This window comes from Pyrus communis, chromosome 8 (genome assembly GCF_041283825.1).
Source record: "Pyrus communis isolate YQ-2024b chromosome 8, ASM4128382v1, whole genome shotgun sequence".
NCBI classification, from domain to species: domain Eukaryota; kingdom Viridiplantae; phylum Streptophyta; class Magnoliopsida; order Rosales; family Rosaceae; genus Pyrus; species Pyrus communis.
The window spans coordinates 1,000,812-1,022,500 of record NC_142572.1 but is presented as its reverse complement, the minus strand read 5'-3'; the positions used below and the strand labels follow the sequence as shown (position 1 = coordinate 1,022,500).

General features: G+C 35.0%; 1 protein-coding gene and 1 pseudogene across 1 annotated transcript; both read right to left on the bottom strand.

The window, feature by feature from the left end:
- The window catches only part of LOC137717216 (F-box/kelch-repeat protein At3g06240-like), an 858-nt pseudogene extending 785 nt beyond the window's left edge, over positions 1–73 (bottom strand).
- A 961-nt stretch (positions 74–1,034) lies between these two features.
- Positions 1,035–21,166, bottom strand: LOC137717289 (UDP-glucose:glycoprotein glucosyltransferase). Its single transcript, XM_068456596.2, has 38 exons — positions 20,977–21,166; positions 19,415–19,787; positions 17,789–18,235; positions 17,542–17,695; positions 17,182–17,353; positions 16,129–16,202; positions 15,139–15,235; positions 14,955–15,067; positions 14,705–14,820; positions 14,207–14,264; positions 13,414–13,566; positions 13,215–13,313; positions 12,971–13,114; positions 12,738–12,806; positions 11,110–11,198; positions 10,821–10,983; positions 9,752–9,886; positions 9,569–9,668; positions 9,378–9,472; positions 9,114–9,226; positions 8,821–9,031; positions 8,555–8,623; positions 8,148–8,293; positions 7,564–7,665; positions 6,900–7,047; positions 5,363–5,419; positions 5,136–5,266; positions 4,919–5,007; positions 4,429–4,778; positions 4,201–4,290; positions 3,849–3,913; positions 3,378–3,480; positions 3,115–3,273; positions 2,872–3,012; positions 2,661–2,704; positions 2,445–2,559; positions 1,722–1,874; positions 1,035–1,585 (listed from the first exon to the last, which is right to left on the bottom strand). Exons 2-38 carry the CDS (start codon positions 19,621–19,623, stop codon positions 1,409–1,411), a joined length of 4,950 nt encoding a protein of 1,649 aa, XP_068312697.2. The 5' UTR covers positions 19,624–19,787; positions 20,977–21,166; the 3' UTR covers positions 1,035–1,408.
- Between the last annotated feature and the right edge of the window lie 523 nt (positions 21,167–21,689).

Here is a 21,689-nt window from a genome sequence, read left to right as displayed (position 1 = left end):
CTTGGCGACGAACTGGGGAGTAGAGATTAAGGCGCGCCATGACTTGCATACACAACGGAATCGGAGGAGACATGTGACCGGTAGCCATGAATGTATCTCGACGGTTATATCGTCGTCGTTGGAGGAGAAGATCGGCAATTCTCCATCATCACCCGCCATAATAGTAGAAAACGAATGGCTGAATATATACTTCAAATCCTACGTATCGATCGTTAGGGTTACAATATATATACACAGATATGTCTTATCTGAAAGAATAAATACAAATCCTACTTCTATCAAATATAGGACTCCTAATATTTACACAACTCATATTAGATCAAATGGTAAAATTTAATTTGCATGTGGTCTAATATTGGAGTAGATATAGTGTTGGGTTTTCACATATTTATCACGGGTTCGACACTCTCTCAACTCTTAAATTATTGTAGAAGTTTCGATGTTATTGACTTTTTTTATTGTTTTAATTTTATTTAATTTAGATGTTATTGTTTTTTATTAAAATATATTTTCAAAAATAATGCACTTACCACCCACCTTACATGTTTTTTAATTGGAACTTTAACAAAATGTTTCCAGTACTGTTCACTTTAACGAAAAATCACATTTTTACACTAAAAAATCAATCATGATACTATTCACTTTACCCTTTATTTTGTTTAAAACTCAAAGTTTTCAAGTCATTTTCATTAGTTTTTTTTTTTTTTTAATCTTCAATTTGAGTATTATGAAAGTTTCACCATTTTTAACTTCTCTTTTATATTATATAGATAATAAAATTAAAAACATAAATGGCTTACGATGAGGAACACACGTAAATCGTCGTCGGATATTTCCCGATTTCGGCCAAAATAACAGCAGTTTAAGACTTAAGAGAGCAAGCCGCGCAGCGAATGGTTATGGTCGTCAAGTATTTGCCAGAGAATCTTGAAACGACCACTCACTTTAGGTAAGTTTGTAAGGATATAATTCATCATATACATCAAAAGAAATGCCAATACCATCTTGAAGCTACTTAAAAAGAACCGAAAGCCTTCCAAATAAAGTAAACATCTTTCATTTCTCGTCATCCATCACAGTTTCAAACGTTCACATAAATTTCTTTAGCAAAATTTGCTCAACAAAATCTCTTTTTTCCTTCTCAAGAGTGCATCGAGGGCGCATAATTAATAAGCCCGAATGAGTCTCGGTAGCTAATGCAACGACATAGAAAGCCTGCAAGGCCTCCATCTTCAGGTATCACAGTCTCTTCTTGCTGCTTAGCCGAAAGCTCTCGTTTAGCACACAGGAGCACCGTTTGCAAGGGGCTTCACCTTGAGGTCAAATTATGTGTAAGTGTACTTGTTACCTTAGATCTTTCGAGTATTCTCTCTGCTTAAACAGAACCATAGCGGCCATTATATTGCATTCACAGCTCTGCCTTGGATTCAAGGTCCACCTCCGGACTGCCAGTCACTGATTTCTCTGATGGACTAGGAAGTGGTGCGGGCTCTTGGATGTCCAGTTCGTCACCTAAGATCTTAGCCGTGAATTGCCTTGCCTCCAAATCAAGATCTGGCCATTCAGAAACTATTCTTCGAGCCCCCTGCAACACTCGGTGAAATTCAGGAAAAATTATTGGACAAACACTAAACCAAGAAAAAGTACAAGGGTATAATGTCTAGGTGTGTGCTCACTGCTCAGTAAGTAAAAAATCACAAACCAAAGGAACACATATCTACCTGAAGCTTCGGTTCCTTTGTCATGGGGTTGTTGCAAAGATCAATGGTTTTTGCTTTGGATTTTGTTGCATTACCGCACCATGACTCGCACCACAGCCATTCTTGCGGTAATGAAAAGATGGGTACTGTATGTTGAGCATAGTTTGGAAGATCCTGAAATATGAAGGATGAATTTAGCATAATGAATGAAAACAAAATGGAAATATGAATCTACAAGAAGCCTCCAAATGATGTGTTCCCGATATCAATTTGTTGATTTTTCGTTTTATTTCCTCCACACAGAGAGAGAGAGAGAGAATGCATTTGGTTATTTTCACTCGATGAGGGCAGCAAACATGGATCCATTTTCGTTGTTTACATGTATAGAGGTGAAATACTTAAGAATAAAGCAATTGCTTGCCTATATCCTTATGAATAGTAAAGCCTTAGGAAATAATGAAAAAACAATCAAATTTATCCTTGGTAAAAGAGCAGTGTGGCCTGATTTTCAAACCCCTTCTTTAATTATTTCCTTCCTAATTAATCAAACCTTTCACATGTTGGACCCCAAATATTGTTAGCGTACTGTTAGAAACGTGTCCTAGAAAATCAATTTATAGTAACTTAAAATTCAAAGAAAATCAGAGACGTCGCACACTAATTCTGGCTTCGATGCATCATAAATGGAAGAGTAAATATGAGACAATGCAATCAAAACTGCGAATCATGAACTTAACCACTTGCCTGGTCCAAATTAGATAAACTGTTTGGGTCCTTGCTAAGAGTCTCATAGAAAACTCTCAGATTATCTCCTGCTGCAGTCTCTCGAAATTTCTTCAAATCGACAACATATAAAGCACTGCACAAAATCAACATGTCAACTCCACTGGTTTTTCCTTACTGTTTTGTTATGAAGTAATTAATTTTTTGGCTTTAAGTCCTGATAAAGCATGTATTGACCTTATGTGGTAGGATCTCCCCCGTAAATGTTCTTTCCAGAAACCCTGTTCCAAAAAATTAACAAGACTCAATCAATTTGAATTAAGAAATTATTCCTTTAACATTTTAAACAGACACGGATCCAAAAATTGGCAACATATTTGGTAGATGGATGCATAAGTATAGAAACTGAAGAAAACAATGAGCGAAAGAAAAGGTCATTGGTAATTACTTGTCTCCAAAACCGATATCCATCCATATCCCTGTTGTTGTCACAAAATGGAGTATATGCCAGAGGTCGTCCTTTTATATCCATGTCATAGAGCTCTCCCATGTCTGCCCTTACAATTTGATCTGCATCAACAAAAATGACCTGCAGATATTGGAAAATATCGTAGATGTCAAATGTACAAGAAACTAGGGATGAAAACCTAATAAGGCAACAGGGCAATTAGGAATTACATAATGTCAATACCTTTTCCAACGAAAGGGGAAAGATAACGTCAAGGAACAAGATTTTATAGGCCCAAATAATCCGTTGCTTTTCTTTCTGCTTATGCAACCATGTAGGCCACTTGTAGGTTATTAGTTCATACTCAAAACCATACTCTTGAGCCATAGGTGGAATGACATCCTGCATATAAGAACAACGACCAAGCATCCATGTTAAGAACTCTCATTTATTCTCAGCAAGTAAAACAAAACCATGATAAATTTACAACTTAAACACTTTATAACCTTGAACTGAGGAGAGAGATAATTCTTTATGAACCAGAATTTGACTGGACGGCGGGTGTTCTTCAAGACACTTAAAATCATGATTTTCAGAAAACGTTCATACCTGCCAAAATATATCACAAGAAAGTCATTACAAGATTGCATGCTTAAATAAATAAATTAAAAGAAGGTAAACGTCCTACCATGATGATGATTGTTATTAACTTACTATGCATTACAATAGTTTTCAAAGCGAAATTTATTTCACCATACAACTAAGAGGGTGGAAACCTTTTTCTGAGTATTCAACGATTCATGACTATGGCATTTGGATTATCCGTAAGTGAAATTTTACCGTCCATTTATAATACATAGCAGAAACATGAAAAAAAATTGATAAACAAAAGGATGGTGTAGAATTCACCCCCAAAAAGACAAGTGGAAGCATAAAGTAAATAAGAAAATAAAAATCAAGAAAGAAAAAACACTTACAGGTGTCCAGAAGCAATAGAGAAAATATTAATCGTTTTTCCATGTCGTCCACCCTTTCCTTGCTCCTAATAATTATCCAAAACCAGATAAGAGAGTATTTTTCAAACACAATCAGAAACCAAGTGTAAAACTGATCTATAACAAATTCCAATAGGAACATCAAATATTTTCTCCATAATAGCATATTATGACACATGATAAATTGCAATACCCAAAACTGATATGGTTGCCCAATGCAATGATTGAAAATATGACACATGATAAATTGCAATACCCAAAAAAAGAATGAAAGTGGTTGAACAAGTTAATACAATCCCGTGAACAAAAGAACGGAAGCACACAAATTCCTCACCGCTGAAGTACTTTCACTCTTTTTAGATTGCTCACTGCCACCAATAAAACCAGAAGCCCATTTCAAGAAGTTGGAGTTCCAGCTACTACCCTGCAACAGAAAGGAAATAAAAATACAGAAAAATAAAAAATGGCATTTGTAAGACTGCAACAAACACATTTTCAGTTATTAACTTACTACATTAGTAGGCGTTTGAACAATTATTTCAAAATAACAGAAAAAACTCACCTCCTTATTATCGCGTGAGTTGTCTTCGCCATCAGGAACCAGCAATTTCTCATGCTCCTTTCCCTTTTTCTTTGCTACCTCCATGTGAACTACTTTACCCCGTAAATCATCTATGGTGATACGTTTGGATAATGTTTTGCTCCCACTTCCTTCACCATTCTCTTTCAGAAAATAAAGTTCAGAGCTTCTACCTGGAGCAAGTTGCAAGTACCAAACTCCAGGAGACACTTTCATTTGCCAATAACCCAGATTGGCCATCACAAGAGTATCAACCAAGCGAGGAGTACTCTTAGTACCAATAATCAACTGAAGGCCTCGGGGAGGATCATGATCTTTCTCAGAACAATGACCTGGTTAAGATGACTTGTCAGTGCATATCACAACATAGTTGGTAACCCTCGCCTCACCATTAACTGGGAGTAAAATTGCATGCTAGTTCAAAGTTACAATTTATCTAAAAACCAAAAAACAGAAAACAAATAAATCATACCCGTAAGAACAAGAGCTTCGAGTTCAAACACAGCTTGTAATGTCCGTGTCTCACCAAGATTCTCAAGCAAAATATTATCCAGGTCATGGCTGGGTATAATTAGAAAAAAATTAGTAAAGGTAAAGCACAAAAAGTGTTTGACTCATAACGTAACATTGTTTAAAGCAGAGCTAATGAAAGTATGGTAACTACAAACTTTCTTAATGATGAAACTCACACTGCAATAACAGGCTCAACTAGCCATGGATCAGGAACATCAAGATTCATCGTGAGAGTTTTGGACAGTGGCATGTTTGCAAAAAAAGCTTTTGGCCCATTTATTGTGTAGTCAGTGCTGCTGAAGTCATCCTACAAATATGGCACAACTGAGAGTGTGAAACAGGCGTCTACATTCCAATGGAGCAAACAGTTTTAGGGCTATAACTAAACATTCATCTGGCATACCACTGTTGGTAGGACGTATCTGTAGTAATTCTTCAGAGGAAGATCAACAAGAGAACTCTGCCATGAATTCAATTGTTAGAATGTGGAAAATATTAAGAGTACTGCAGCAGCAAGTAAACTGCAAACTAACCAAAGACAATTTGGTTTGATGATGGAAAATAATGTTTGTCGGTTATAAACGTACTATCAACATACAGATACCAAGTGAAACATCACATAACAACCTTGTTATTAATTGTAGAATTCAAAACTCATAAACAGCTTCAATGTGAAACAGGTTAAAACACATCATGACTTATGAAAATAGGTCAAACCTCAAAAGACAGCGCCAAAATAAAGAAATAAATTATGATACCTTGTTTTATTTAAAAGTGTCAGTTACTACTCTTCTTTTCCTTTATCTAGTGGTCATACACCTTTTAATTATTGTAACTTAGTGTATCCAGAACAAAGTGATGTTATGTTATAGTCAAAATGAATTGGCATCATTATTAACGCCAATCCATTATAAATTTATAACTTAATTGATTTTTCAATGCCAAACATGAGAAGTTTGGGTGTGGTGCCAGGGAGCCATGCTATGATGGTTGTTTCTTTTGAAGAAGAGATTTTGGGCATCCACATGGGCTTCCCATTTCAAAGTAAAAGTAATGATCATTTTTCTGTTATTTTGTCTGATTGGATAGTTGTTTAGTGTCTTAAGATTAGTTTTTCTGTTTTTTATTTTTTATTTTAAAATCTGTGCTGGCCCTCATTCTTAGAGTTTGCTAGTGAGGATCTGTGAGCCACTAGACAGCTTTCCTGTGTGCTGCATTCTTTCACATTCCATTAATGAATATCTGTTTCTTAAGGCTGTACCAATCATGAGTCAAGCATGCAATTTCTTGATCGACTTGAATGTAAACCAAAAATCATATTGAGTCATTGACATTAATCAGATTTTAGCCATGTTTGTAAATGGTGACAAAAATTTCCCTCCCTAAATCTCTTTTCATACCAGCAACACAGAGAAAGTCAGACTTGGAAAATAAAAAGGATATCTAAGCTTCTGATGCAACAAGTACTGAATAAAGAAGGAAGATGATTATAATGAGGAAAAAAAAGCAGTATAGATATTTTGTTGAATCCTTTTATCTGCTGAGGAGACCAGGGAAGGGCAGAAAATATAGAAAAAGTGTTGTCTTGCTTGAGTCCTCTATGAAAATAGAAAACTCGGAAGTTAATATTTCATATAAATAAACATAGTGAATTTGATAAAAACACTGAAAAAATTAAGATGATAATTAAATAGCCAAGTGAAAAAGAATGTTCGGATCAAGAAATCACATTATGAGGTAGACCCCATGAGGGTGGTCCGTTCCATTCTAAGTAATCTATTTTTCGCGGAAAAGAAACAAATTGTATTGCACAGAAACAATAAATTACAAATGGCGTAGACAAGATGGCAAAGACTTAAATGAAAAGAAACACCGAAGAGGTAAAGGTGATCATGTATCACATAAATGAAGTACAAGCAACGGAGCAAATAGTAACTCACCAACGGATTTAGTACAATCCTCATGCTAGGCTGAACGTATTTCCATAGAACTTGAAGAATTGATGATAGCTTCTGCCCAAATGGACTTAAAGGATCAATAACCGCATCGATATGAATACTAGCATTTTCATTGTTCAAAACAATGGCACTGTAAAGAATAAAGAAAAAATAAGTGTAAGATATAAAAGAACATCAAAATCACATAAACTATAGACCTATCCGTGAGAATCAACTCAATAACAATGATCTTCTCTTAATCATGATAGTTGATACATAAATTTCAAAAGCTTTACTTTTTTACATAACAGAAACTAACATAAAAAGCAGATAACAACACAAGAAATCTACAAAAGATGCCTCATTCGATTTTAGTTTTCACTAAATCCTACAAACTACAATCAACTGCCTACTTTGAAGGGTTTGGCTTGTTTATTCATAATTAAATGATTTTGCACACAACACCATAAAATGTATTATTTATATACACCCAAGTATCCAGGAGAATTGTCACTAGTGAACATGCCAGTGCTTTTCTATTAAATATTAGATATCTATCTATGATATCGAAACTGTTTACAAGGTATAGTGAAACTGAATGATAATAAGCCATATAGTTGTAATTCCACATATATACATCGACTCAAAGAACCAATTATCTGTTCACCTATACTGTGCATTCAAAATGTCAAAGCGTGCACTTTCAGAACTTCGATCCCGCATAGCCATGGAAGATGACACAAGCATGATAGTATCACTAATGAATTTGCTGCACAAATCATTTTATAAAATCACCATTAGTCTTTCCATGAATAAAAGAGACTACGGCCAACAAATAAGATCAACATCAATTCAAGAAAGAAAATTCTAGTGAAGAAAAAATATCACCAAAAAATAGCCACCAATCCCATGTTCAAAAATGAAAGTAGTGGTGTTGATAGAACTCATGGTGGCTTGAGTTTACAGAAATATTTCTGGACAAATTGATCAGTAAAATTTGCAACATGAAAGCAGTTATTAATGAATTAACACATAATACGGTGAATACAGGTGCTCATCAGACAGCCTAGTCCAGATTAACAGAAAGATGGATCTTCCAAATATGGACAGTTCATTTTACCCTAATGTACTTGCACCAGAGGATGGATCTTCCAAATATATAGAAGTCAAAGAAAACAGGGAAATTTAAGCTGTTGTAGTCAGCAGTGCACATTGTACAGCTATAGAAAATAAGTGTTAAAACTAACAAACCTTGTTAGGATGTCGGGATCCATATCCTGCCACTTCACTTCTTCAATAATTTCCACAATGTGCCTTATTCTCTGGGCAAACTCTAGGGACTCTAGAAGACGTAAATCATGGCTTAAGAATGTGCCCCCGTCATTTACAAGTGTCACCTATCGGATAATGATTTCATTAATAAAGTCATAACTGCCAAGATTAGGGAACTTATTGCAAAGATAATCATTTAAAAATACTAAATCTCTAGACTATGTTCAAATTCAAATAAATAAAGAAACAATGACCAACAGAACGGATTGTTATGCAAACAGAAAATGAAAAGTTGGTCCAACAAACCAATCTTATTTAGTTAAAAGAGTTCAAATAACATTTAATATGACTTCCAACTAAGTAAAATGTCTACAAAGAAGACTCACCCTTCCATTAGTAATGACTGCATTAACACCAGTTTCAATGCCAAGCTGCCTATAAAAAAATTGGGATACCTGGAAACCATCATAAACAGCTATCATAAGAACATTCTCACAATAGATAACCACGGTTTGATCACAGAGAGATTTCATATAACTATTTGTAAGGACCTTTAGCAAGCCAGTTTTTATCAGGACAGTAGACATCTAGTGAAAGTAGTAAACTTACATGTAAAGATAAAAAAAGCCAAAGCATACAGATAAACGCATACCTTATTCATATATTTTCTCAATTTGTCATCAGAGAATTCAGATAGAGCAAGTCTGTAGGCCTTTGATGACAATCCATTAGCCTCAGCCAATTCACAGACTTTATCTATAAATGCTTGAGTGCTCTCAGCACCCTTAGATGATGGAAGCAAATAATTATGATCATAGAATGAGCACATCTGATCCAGGAAATCTAACACCTTTTTCTTATGGCTGCATAATAAGTCAATGAAAATTTAACATGTGTTATGCATTCATTGACAGAAACCCATTAAGCTTTGATAAGAATACAAACCTATACAAGGATGCAGTGATTTCAAACACCTTCACAAAAAGATGCCTAGAGACATCAGCATCATGATTGACACTAAAAAGCACACCTACTCGAGCACGATTGGACACTTCTATCTGAATTAAGAGTAAGTATAATAAATACAAAACATTAAGCAACATAATAATTATGATAATAGTGATGAACATGTTTAGGGTGAAATGATGACAGCAAAACACATAATACAAATTTGAAGAATTCAAGTGAGATTAGTATCAAGGTTACAACCAGATAGTGCAAGCCTTCACGAAGCAGCTTCATCCCTTTCTTTGATGCAACATTCACAGCTAGAAGATGGGTCACAGGCTTCAAATCATCCATAGCTGGGTGCAATCAAAATAAACCATGTGTTATAACTAATAATTAACTGAGGAAAATTGGACGTGTGAACTAATATTTTCAACCAAAAAACAGCTTACTTTCGGGAGAATGCAAATAGTTAATATCATTTAAGACACCTTCCCCTCCAAAAACAGAAGTAGACAGAGAAATGAACCTTGGCTTTCCACCAGCAATAATCTAGAAAACCACACTACATGTTAAACAATTGAGATATATAAATATTCTAAATTTTGGATTAAAAGCATTGTAAAATGATTCACCTGTGGATTATAGCGAGTCGTACCACTTTCTGACAGAAACTTATCAAGAACATCTGTTCGCGAATTTATATGCCCATAGTATACTTGCTCCTGTATTCTGGGCAGCTCATCATTCATGGAATTTATAAGAGACTCCTGATCAATGCAAACCAAAACAAATCATGGTTTACAACATCTAGGAAAACAGAGTACATAAAAAATTTATGTGAGACAGTAGCTTAATAAAATGATTAGAGACACAGATATTATAAAATGGATAAAACTGAAGTTGCCAGGTAAAATTTAAAATCAAATTGCAAGTGCAAGAATGATAAAGTTTGATATGTTAGGTATATTGCATGTTGAGATTGTGCCTTCTAAGCTCACTCTGTGAATTCACATACCCTGTAATGAGAGGTGCAAAGATTACTGAGTATAACTATAGGCGCTAATGGTCAGGGAATTCAAAATGATTAAATATATCCGAGATGAAGGGCCCCTTTGATTACAATTTTGTATTTTTGGTTTTTAGTTTTCTCTTTTTTGTGCTTCAGATATGAGGAAGGTATATGGAGGAAATGAAGGATGAAGAAGGGTGATGAAAGGGAGGGAAAGAAATAAAGAACGAGTGAATATACATCTTGAAAGTGAAAAAAAACATCAATAGTTTTGGTTTTTAGTTTCATTTTGTGTGCCTTTCCCTATACATTTCTTCCAACATCTCTCCCACCATCCTTCCTCCACTCTTTTATATCCCTCATTTCTCCCATGTATTTCCTTTCTATCTCTAACACAAAAACAAAACTAAAAATGAAATGGGTATCAAACGGGCCCTTACATAATTAATCAGAAAGTCAGATAGCATAAAGTTGAACAATATTGACACATTGACTGCTTCAGTTTTAGGAACTTCAGGCTGTCAACTGCAATTGATTCTGAATGGTGGAAATACTAAATATATAACTGCTGATAGGTCATCCCTCCTGGGACCCCATTAGTGAGACCAAGATGAGGTAACGAGTATTCTACTTAATTCTTAGATAAGTAGAATTATTATTGTGAAGATTTATCTAAAGATCTCAAACAACACCTCATTCGAGTCCAACACAAGCCCATTCATCAACAAGCAACACTGCAGCTTCGCCAAACCCAGCTTAAAGACAAACATGGAGCTTTCTTGAGAAAGTTCCTTGAAAGTTTGCTCCTTCTCCAGTTTTAGCAGTAAATCTTGAGGTGGAGATTTTGCCTTGGGCCTACAAAAGGAGAATGAGCACATAATTTAGATCACTCATAAATATAATAAGGTAAATGTATATTTGTTTGCAATCCTCATTAACATACAAGTATTGATATCACCATAAAATTTATGAAACACTTACAATACAGTTTCTACAAATGCTCCTTCCACGTGGTGCATTTCAAGAGCATCATCAGCAGAATCTTCAGAATCAATCCGCAATTTGTTTATCTGACATGTCCAGAATCAAACAGAATAACATTGTTTAGGCATAAGAATTATAAATTATTTCCCACCGCACTGTCTTACAAGTCATAGATAGCATCAACAAATGTCACTGCACATTGAGAAGTAACGTTACACAAGAGGATGACTGGAAAATACAGAGACAACTTGAAATCATTTAAATTACAAGAGAAAGCAACAAAAAGGTAAAGGGTTTTCATTTGGCACTTGTACTTATCTCAGTTGCCTCACTGAATGAGTTCAACATGAGGCCTATTTATTTTCAGCCAATGCTACAAACATTGGAAAATTATTATTCAGTAGTATAAAGAATTTCACTGTGTTCAAGTACAGGATACAATGTGTCCCCTTTTTCTAAGGATGTAGCTCCCCTATATGCTACAATGGATAAAGTAAGTCTAGTTCTTATAATCAATCTTAAAAACAAAAAGAAATAAGAAGCAGAGAAAAAAAAATAACATACAAATACAGATTTTCAACGTGCTTAACAAGAAACAGGTCAGGTGCTTTAGAATAGTCAATTAAGCAGCAAAGGCATATAATTAGGGACACTTAACTACTTAAGCAAACTTAGCACACAGAACAAACACAAAGTAATGCAATAAAACAATATTGCGACATCACTACAACAGAAAAGCTACAGAAAAGTAGATCAAAAGCAACCATGGTCAAAAAATAGGCTGATCATTGAGGAACATGCAGTCAGCAGAGGGGTGAGTTATGGGATAAAGTCTGTTTATGGTCATCACTATAGCATCTGTTTCTCAGACTTTAGAGATTTATCGTTTTCAGATATATGGCTTAACGGCAAAGCCGCTATTAGTTAAATTTGTGGAGTTTCAAGGAGGTTTTAAGTTCCCCACTCAGTGAGAAAAGGCTTTGTTGTTGTTGCATAGAGGTTTTAAGTTCAGGATGATCACATTCATTATCCGGTTGCTGTTTATGTTTTACTTTGTGGACAGCTTGTCCGCTCTTGCATTTTAATTGGTTTAAGCGAAAAGCTTTCGTCTATTTTTTTAAATAATAATAATATTATATTGTGATTGCAAAATCTTTCTAAGACCAACTCCAATGGTGGGCTAAAAGCCAAATTACCCCCCAAAATTTCCCCCCAAACGCACTCCAACCCAAGGGGAAATTTTGAGCTAAATGCTAAATGCTAAACCAATGCCAAATTCCCCCCGAAATTTAGCCCAGAAATCGGGGTGGACTCTACCCAATATTTATCGGAATTTAAATTTTTTTAGATTAAAATGTTCATAAAATTAATTTACGATAGTCTACATATTTTTTTTTTTTTTAAATTTAATTTAACAAAAAAAATAGCCTAAATTCATTCTTTAATAATCCCGGGCTAAAATTTTAGGGTAGAATGGTTGGAGTAGAAAAGCTGTTTTTGGGCTAAAAGCTAAATTTTTCGGGCTAAAAAATTTGACTTTTAGCCCAACCATTGGAGATGGTCTAATGGGATTTCTATTGATAAATATGAATAAATATTTGACAGAAGCATGGGATCACACTTACGTTGCTTAAAAACTGGAAAGCTGTTTGAATTCCATGATTCTCCTTTATATAAATGAAGAGACGTATAATCTGCAAAGAAAAAACATTTTCAAGAATTGCTGCTGTAAGACATGAACAATATTTTGTATATGAGTTGAACGCAGAGACATATAGAAGCTGGTTAGTTAAGGAACAGTTTTAATTAAATAGCCACAAAAGAATAACGAAATACGAAAGGCTGGAGAAGAAATTACCAAGCTGGACATATCCTCCCCAATTTCATGGTCATATTCACTGCCACTAGCTTCAATATGATTGATGAACTTCGAAGAATATAATACAACTCCAAATCTCATAGGAAAATTATTCTCGTACAAAGACAAAATCATGTCAATGGACTGCAAGATTTTAACAGTAAAAACATCAGTACACATAACAAGAAAATTAACACGAAGCAAGAATATTACATATCACTTGGTAAGGAGACATAAAACTTACCTGAAGACCACAAACAGTTGATGGATCAATAACAGAAACTGCATGGAAAAGGTTTTTCCGGATATAACGTATCTGACCGGGGAAGACTGGCATCAAAATCTACACAAAATAAATTGTAGGAATCATATTCCAGAAAATCATGGACATTTGATGCCATCCAAAACTGAGAGAAAAAAGCTGAAAGAAGTGATATATCCACCTCATTTAGATCATTCCTCCATCGCCTATACATAGCATCTTCTTCTATGTTATTTAGATATTGAACATGTTTTGAACGAAAATCTACACGGAGCATATTAGATTCTGGAGGAGGCAGACTTGCAAGGAGTTTCCGTACAGTGCTATGAGGAATCTGTGATAATTGATAGTACGAATAAAGCCAGCCAACTTAAATGCATTGAATAACACTGTTCAAGGCTACTACATATCAATGTTGAAAGTAAGCTTAAAGAGCTAGGCCAGGAGCTTAGTAACTAAAAGTCAGATATGCAATGACCTTAGACCAAGATCAACCTAGCCCAACTCCTAATCCATATTCTAAGCTGGAATTCACCCATAAAGGATGACCATCTGATATCTCACCCTGGACCATGGTAAACATTTTTAAGCATAAAAATAGAAATGAGTGGCATACCAAACCAAGGATTCGTGTACTCTATTCAAAGGTATTCAACTGACTGACCAAAGAAGATTAATGATAGTGTCAGGTCATATGCTTAAATAAGGTCACCTGTGAATGAAATTCTAATCTAAAAGTTGCTCTTCGCAACCAAAAAAATTGCTTCTGAAAGACAAGTAATTTATAAAGAAAAACAAAAACAGAGAGGGAATGGGGTCAAAATACACATATTTAAACTCTATAACATTGGGTGAATAAAATTCAAGGTTAGCATTTCAATTGATGGAGTGAACAGTCCTTTACTAACTTGGCCACATATTAGCCCATCATGTACACTCTTCCAGCTAATCATAGCTAAAGATTGAATGCCTACCTTCAACTTTGAAAAATGATCAGCCAATGATAAATCTTGATGAACCAAGTCAAGCAACCTATGAGAATATCAAAGAAATGCAATGTCAGAGGTTGAGCAGATAAGCATTAAACTAAACACTTAACAGATACAAAAATGAAAGAATAAAAATATACATTTTAAGTCATGTTCACATGGGAAAAAATTTCTAAGAAATATAGAAATCTAACAGAGATTCTTCTAATTTCATGTGTCCTAAGGTGTATATCTGTAATTAACCGCCAAATAGAAAGTGCTTCACGACATAAAATTAAACTGTAATGTATAAGATCGAAAGAAAGCCTGTACTTTTCCGCCTCAGCTACACATTTATCAAGCTAAAAGAAGTCTACAGATTTAAATTGGTAATAACAAACAACTACATGCATCACTACCGGGTGATACTATAAACAGTGATAATTGTGCAAGTTCTTTGGTGTGAAAAGATGAAAAGAACTTCAGTAAGAGCAAAAGCATTACAGATAAAGGTCAATATCTTCAATATTGAGTAAAGCACCATTCAGAGCCATTAAGGACTTGCCAGGTGGGATCATTCTCTGGTTTGCACTTATTTCATCTTTAACTGAATCATTGAGCTGCAAAGGAAATGCTCAGTAAATCGATGACAATAGCAAAAAAAAAAAAATTATATATATTTTGAAATATTTTAAAAATGAGACAATACTTTAACATTCGAACCAAACTCAAAATGTGCAAACAAATTTTTTACCTTCATGCGAGATAAGGAAGAGACAATGCTCGGAAAATTTTGATTAATTTCCTGCATTGCTTGCAAAGGATCAGAGGCTTGAACTATCCTCTGTGCAGTTTGATGTCCTAAATCTGTTGAACAGAAAACCTTTAGTATACTGTAGTTCATCAAAATCAGGAGAAAAGCCTTAACGTGCAGATACCTTTTAGTTCCCAAACATCAAGTGTATCAGATATTGTTGATGACAAAAGATAATCCCTGAATGTCATTATCTCTGAAGTGAGTTCGGGTTTGCGTTCCTGCAAAGTAGATGGAGAAAAATAATGAGATCCAGAATTCAAAATTACTCATTATCCACAAACTGCAATAACTCCATCATTATCACAACTGACATTGTTAATAATAGCATCAGATCATGGCAAGAGAGTCTTTGTGAACCTTTGTTTTTAAAGATACCTACCTTCTAACATCTGAATTCATCTTTAATCACAGAATTAATCATCTTTCATAAATTCTGCCAACCACATAATTTATTTCTACAAAAACAAAAATCATGTGAGGTCCACTTTCTTCTCTCAAGTTATCAATCAAACTTTTTCAAAAGGGCTTCACAATTCTTGGAATAAGATTAGTTCAAATGTTTTCCACATATTTGGGTGATTTGTTAGTCATACCCTGAATATAAGCACCACAGGAAAAAAATACAAAACTGGATTCCTGTTATTTCAGCAATGATACCAACACAAGACCACAAGCTTTAATGCGTCCGCTACTTTCTTTTGTTTAACATTAGTTGGGTCCAGTAAACCTATGCATTCTTGTAAAAGTGTCCATTCTTTTAATTTAAGCTTTCCAGTGAAAGCCAAAGAGAGTAAAAGTGTCCATGGTTAAAACTCTGAATCTTATATTTTTAAGAACAAAAATTATTGTAATTTGTGCTATTTGTTGGTGTAAAAGGTTGGCTCAATACAAGCCAAGATGGATGTGAAGAGAGTCCCACATCGGAAAAGTATAATCTAAGGTTTAAATATAGGTGTTCCACTTCTAATTGCACCTGAGGTCCATTGGGCTTGATACCGCCCGGGGGATTGGGCCTAGGTCGTAAGTGGAGACAATATCGGTGCATGGCAGCCTTAGTAGTGAACACTTATGGGGCCTGTGACTCAACATTAATATATAAAGGATAACAAACCAGAATTTTGGAGAATATAAACCCTCTGACTTCTTGGCTGAGATCTTCAATCCTAGGATCTTCTAGCATGACACCTGCAACCCGGTACTAATGAGAAATATTTTAACCCAAAAAAAATCCTAAGAACAATTAAGCATGAGTACATGCACAAAACATATTTTTGTTTCCTGAAATTAACAAAATAGCAGAAAAACATGGAGATGTGAGGGAAAAAAGGAAATATTCAAAATACTGTCCAATACATATTTCACGATAATTGCAACTTTCCAACCTAACCGAACTTTTTAAAGAGAGTCAAGATATTTTTAGAAGAAGAGTAAAGACAGTCGAGTATATTCAAGTTGTGTTGAGCGATAAGCATGCAGACTAATACTCAAGATATTGTGTGCATGTGGAAGCAGCTAATCCGAATCTCTCTTAAGTTGGTCAGCAGAATGACTTAGGTACCCGTTCATGCATGTTTAGGAGGCTAAGCAGCTTTACAAAATTTCTTAATCTCTGGTAATTATTGGCGTTACTTGTTTGAAGTAGTTGAAAGCTTTTATATTTTTTGTAAATAAGTGATCTTGAAAAAAAAAATGGTTATATGCAACTCACTCAAGTGGAATCCAATTGCACTCTCGTAGTTTATGGAAGAGTGTAGCAATGCTTTTTAAGTGCAAATGTATCAGTGGTTTCAAAACTGAGTGGAAAACACGATTCTATCTCAAAACGGTTGATTCGTATACATTTTATTCACTCATTCCCTCGCAATCTCGTTTCTTGTTAAAGACTGCATGTCTGAGATTATCAGGTTTACTAAGGTTTTCGAAACATATATAAAATTTTCAAGACTTGGGATAGTGTATGCCTTGCACATTTTGAGATTTACAAAGTTTTCAATTTAATTATCATCACACATCTTTCATATATACTAATATTAATCAAGGAACAGTTCAATGCCTATATTTTTGCATTCAAACGACCTTAAGATCTTGGGACATGCCTCAAGAGCTTGAGAAGACAAGTCAACAGAAATCTCTAAGGGCAACAGCTAGATTCAATTATTCTAACCTTTCTTTATAGCACTATCATCCATAGCCTTATATTCCATATTCTTCAAAGCAAGTTCCACTCCATAGGCTCCTAAGTTTAACGAATCTCTTGTACCAACAGCACCACAACGGTCAATCTCCGCATCACAGCCAGAAGGTAATACTTGTCTAACGACGTACTTAACTTTTCCCTGTAAGTTATTGGGCCAATCTTTTAGAAAGATTTTGTATATAGTAAATACAAGCACACACAAAGGAGTTATCAAGCAAACAAAGATATGTATTATGTGCATAAAACTATGCATGCAACACTCACCTTTCTTACATATGCATCAATATTCAATACATATAAATAAATTGTACAACATGATGTATTAACCTCTTTTGCAGCTTCAACCAGGGTGAGATGGAATGCCCTAAAACAATCAGTTCCAAGAGCTCCATAAAGAACAGCAACTGGACTTCCAACACTTGAATCAAAATGGATGTGATCAAATTCGAAAAGTTCAGGCTGCTGAAATGAATCTCCAGAACTGCAAACCAAGAAAAATAAAGTAAGGAACTGTGCCCAAATGGCAACTCTTACTAGAGATAGAGAACAAGGCAAAATGAAAGAGTGTTCTCACGAATCTCTTGGACTTTGAAGCCAAATTTTCAAGTCTGCTGGATCAAGTAACAGTGCACCTCCAGTATCCACCCAACAACATTTCCCATTAGGGCTTTTCGGGTTTCTACCAACGTTCAAGGGATCTGACCTTTTACTTTTCACATGTTCATTTGTTTCAGAAATTCCACTGTCATTGCTTGAATTAGTTTCATCAACCGGAGGAAAAGAAGACAGAGACTCTGCAGCTAATTGCCGATAAAGAACCAATCTTGGAGATGTAGATCTCATCATAAGAGAGAATTCAAACAAAGATGCCAATGGTTCGTTCAAAATAGAGAGTCCGTGCTTTACAAATTTTTTTAGGCAGCCTTTAGCAGTATAAGATTCAGCATGATCCTTCTCACTATTATGCCAGGCATCAATGAAGTCCCAAAAATGGTCTTTTTGTTCTTTAGATAGTAATTCACTGCATTAGAAAACAGGAAGCTAATAATAGCTTAGGAAAGGCACATTAAATGAAATAAACTATATTTACAAAAAGCAGATGAAATAATTTGCTGATTCCAATCGAGAATTCGAACTCCAATTTTAACTTACCTAAAGAATAATCATCTCATTGACATGATTCTGCTCTAACCATCATATAATCACAATACTAATAACATATGCTACTTTTTTTTCTTTTCATTTTTTAACACGAAACAAAAAAAATAAAACAAGGAGACAAGATAGAGGCCTTCCAATTTGATCCAATGACAGAAACAGAGGATCTCTCCATTTTCCAAAACCCCTAAAAAGCACTCCACCTCCTCAGCCCTAACATTCTCAAAATTCTTCATATTCCTTTCTTCCCATAGCACCTAGAAAATTAGCATCACAGCACTTCTCCCAAGCACTATCCTTTTCTTTCCACCGAAAAACTTCAGAACATTCAAACGAAGCAAATCACTTGTGCATCAGAGTTCCAAGACAATTAGTTCTCTAAACTCAAAAACCACCTTCTGTTATCTAAGACTTTCCAGAGGAAGCTCATTCACGTGCTTACTTTAAGTTTATTCTTACATAAAGGTACATTCAAGATGATCAACCCCTTCAAGGTACAGTAGCTCATTCTGTTTACTCGTGAAGTAAATAGCAGAGCCCCAATGCTCGTTATCACTGAAAGGAATCATTTTTTTGGTCATATTTAGGGAAAAAGACAAACAATCCCGGAATAATGTCACAACCGCTACCATCTAAACCACATCAAATTAAAGAATTATTTCATTTCTATTTATACTATAACGAATTCAAAAAGTGCTCAAATTATTTTAAAATTGATTATCTCCAATTAAAAAAGTTTGAATCTTTCACAGTACTCCCACATTTCTCTTCCGAAAGAAATCCACTCGGTTCTTATTTCTCTTCCTACAAAATTTTTACAATGGTGGGATTATATCCCTCATCTCATTGCCCCATTCCATGGCGCTGCCAAAACGCATTCCTACTCAACCATCATCTTCCTAATTAATAAAAGCATCCGCTTCGCAGTAGCATAAAACAATAACGGATTCGACATTACCAACAACTCCATGGTTCAAACTTAACCAACACAATAAATTCCAAAAGTTATCAAGACATAAAATTTGGAAGGAAACCAGCGTACCCGGCTTCCAGGAGCAATGGAGTACCCGACCACTTGGCCCGAACCGCAGCTTGAACATTCTTAGGCCTCCGATTCTGAGCCGAAACCAAACCGATTCCTGACGCTCCCAAACACACCAAGACGATCACAGCACAAAACGCAGATTTATAACGGGTCCCCATTTGCAGTTTCCGAACGAAACAGAACCGGTTCGGATCCTTCAGAAGCATACGGGTCCGGATAGATCCACCATCCACAGAGCCAGAAAACGAAGCTCGTCTGGGATTTTTTAGGATTTTCGGCTAAGGAGGGAGAGCGTAGACTGAACGAGAAGACGACTCTGTTGTGAGTACGGAGGACAGGAGACTGTACTATCGGGGGTGTATTGGTCTTTCTGTGAGATGTGCAAGGGTGTTTTAGTAAATTCAGTATTGGTCGACATGTAATAGTATGATATGACAATAATGACGTGTTGTTTTGTGATTGCATAACGTCTTGATTCCGAACTATAGATTTTCGAATTCTTCGAAACACGATGGGTTATATCATATGTTATTATACAAGTTGAGAAAAAAAATATTCAAATGTTCCTTAATTTGTATAACAATATATGGTGCATGTGCTCATGCCCTAGCCATACTAAAAAATAAACAACATGCAATCACAAATTTTTTGTTGTTATTCAATATACCTGACACGATTAAGGCCTGGTTTGGTACTGAGGTGATTCTGAAAAAAACTGGTATCAAAAAAAGCTGGGAGCTGTTTTTGTGTTTAGTAAACATTCAGCTTCAGCTTTTTTTTACAGTTTTGGGTGAAAAAAAATCAAAAACAAGAAGCTGCAAAACTCAGCTTTGAAATTTTGGTTTTTTTCACATCTATTTTATATAAAAGCTTACAAAACATTATAATACTGCTTTTTTTTTCAAAAGCACTTTTACAAAAAAGTTTATCAAACACTCTGCTGCTTTATTTCACAGCTGTTTATTCTCACAGCACAGCAGAATCAGCTTTTTTTCAAAGCACAGCAATACCAAACCAGCCCTAAGTATGGTGAACGAATACAAGCCGTTAGTTATACTTAGCCCTAAGTATGGTGAACGAAAACAAGCCGTTAGTTATACTTATCTTGTCTTTAGAGATACAAGTTGGAATTATGTTTCTAATTTTTCAACCGGATCAGCTGATGCCAGCATCGCCACTAAGAAAACGCATTTCCTTGTGAGCATTTACAATTGCCTTTAATTGTCATTAGACTAGTGTGATTAGTTACCATATAAATTTTGAAATTTGAATTTATTCAAATGGCAATCCAGTTAAAGAAGAGAAAATTGAGTGCAACGATGTATAATAGTATGACTCGAGATATGTCCAGTATTGTGTTCTAGTATTGAAATGAAAGTACATCCTATATTGTGAATAGGTTTTTTTTGGGTCAACTAATAATATGAGTATGAATAGGTTAATAACATAAACATCATATGATACGAAAATTATATTTACGGTCCATGCATTATAGTAAATATTTCATTCTATCAAGGCTGATTAAAATATCGAAATTGAAATTGTATTTTAGAATTTACTTGATTGATGACATTGAGGAGGCCTTTGAACTTGGTTGTAGAAGATCATTCTCCAAATCCGTAGCGCAATGTCAGGAGCGCGTGGATAACGTGTATAGGTCTATTTTAATGAAGGGAGAGAAGAGGGCCCGACACAAGTATAGAGAGAGAGGAAGAAGAAAAAAAAGGAGAGTTGGGGACTTTCTGTGGTGGTCTTTCTCATCACTAGTCCCTTTGTTTATATGTAAATGGAAAGTGATCCTCTTCGGATCCATTGCCACCTAATTCACCTAGTATGGGATCCGGATTGTTAAAATTTGATCCAACGGTTACAAATAGGGAGCCCCTTTAAAAGTGATAATAACTGTAGCCGTTTGATCAAATTTCAACGCCCTGAATCCCGAACTAGGTGGATTAGATGGAAAGGGATCCATAGAGGATCCATTTCCTATGTAAATATAGTAGGCTTACTTGACCTACAAATAATAAAATAGTTAATAGGGAAGATCTAAAAGATAATCCTAAACACAACATACTAGAATTTACACAATCACATTCCTAATTAAATTAAAACTGCAACATTTCATTTTTATTTTTTCTCCTCACTTTTTTTTATTAGTTATTTTCAACTTCTCGAACAACGACCTCACATTACATGGATATTAATCATAGTATGCGTGAGACAATTTTTTTATACTATATTTTATAAACCACATTATGTAACGATTAATTGT

Excerpts from the sequence above, each read along its gene's own strand:
- LOC137717289 (XM_068456596.2), bottom strand. The coding sequence starts at position 19,623 with ATGCTTCTGAAGGATCCGAACCGGTTCTGTTTCGTTCGGAAACTGCAA. Across the intron at positions 9,227-9,377 it reads GTGAAGGCTTGCACTATCTG|ATAGAAGTGTCCAATCGTGC; the intron begins GTTGTAACCTTG and ends CTCTTAATTCAG. Across the intron at positions 7,666-8,147 it reads GATCCCGACATCCTAACAAG|CAAATTCATTAGTGATACTA; the intron begins GTTTGTTAGTTT and ends TGATTTGTGCAG.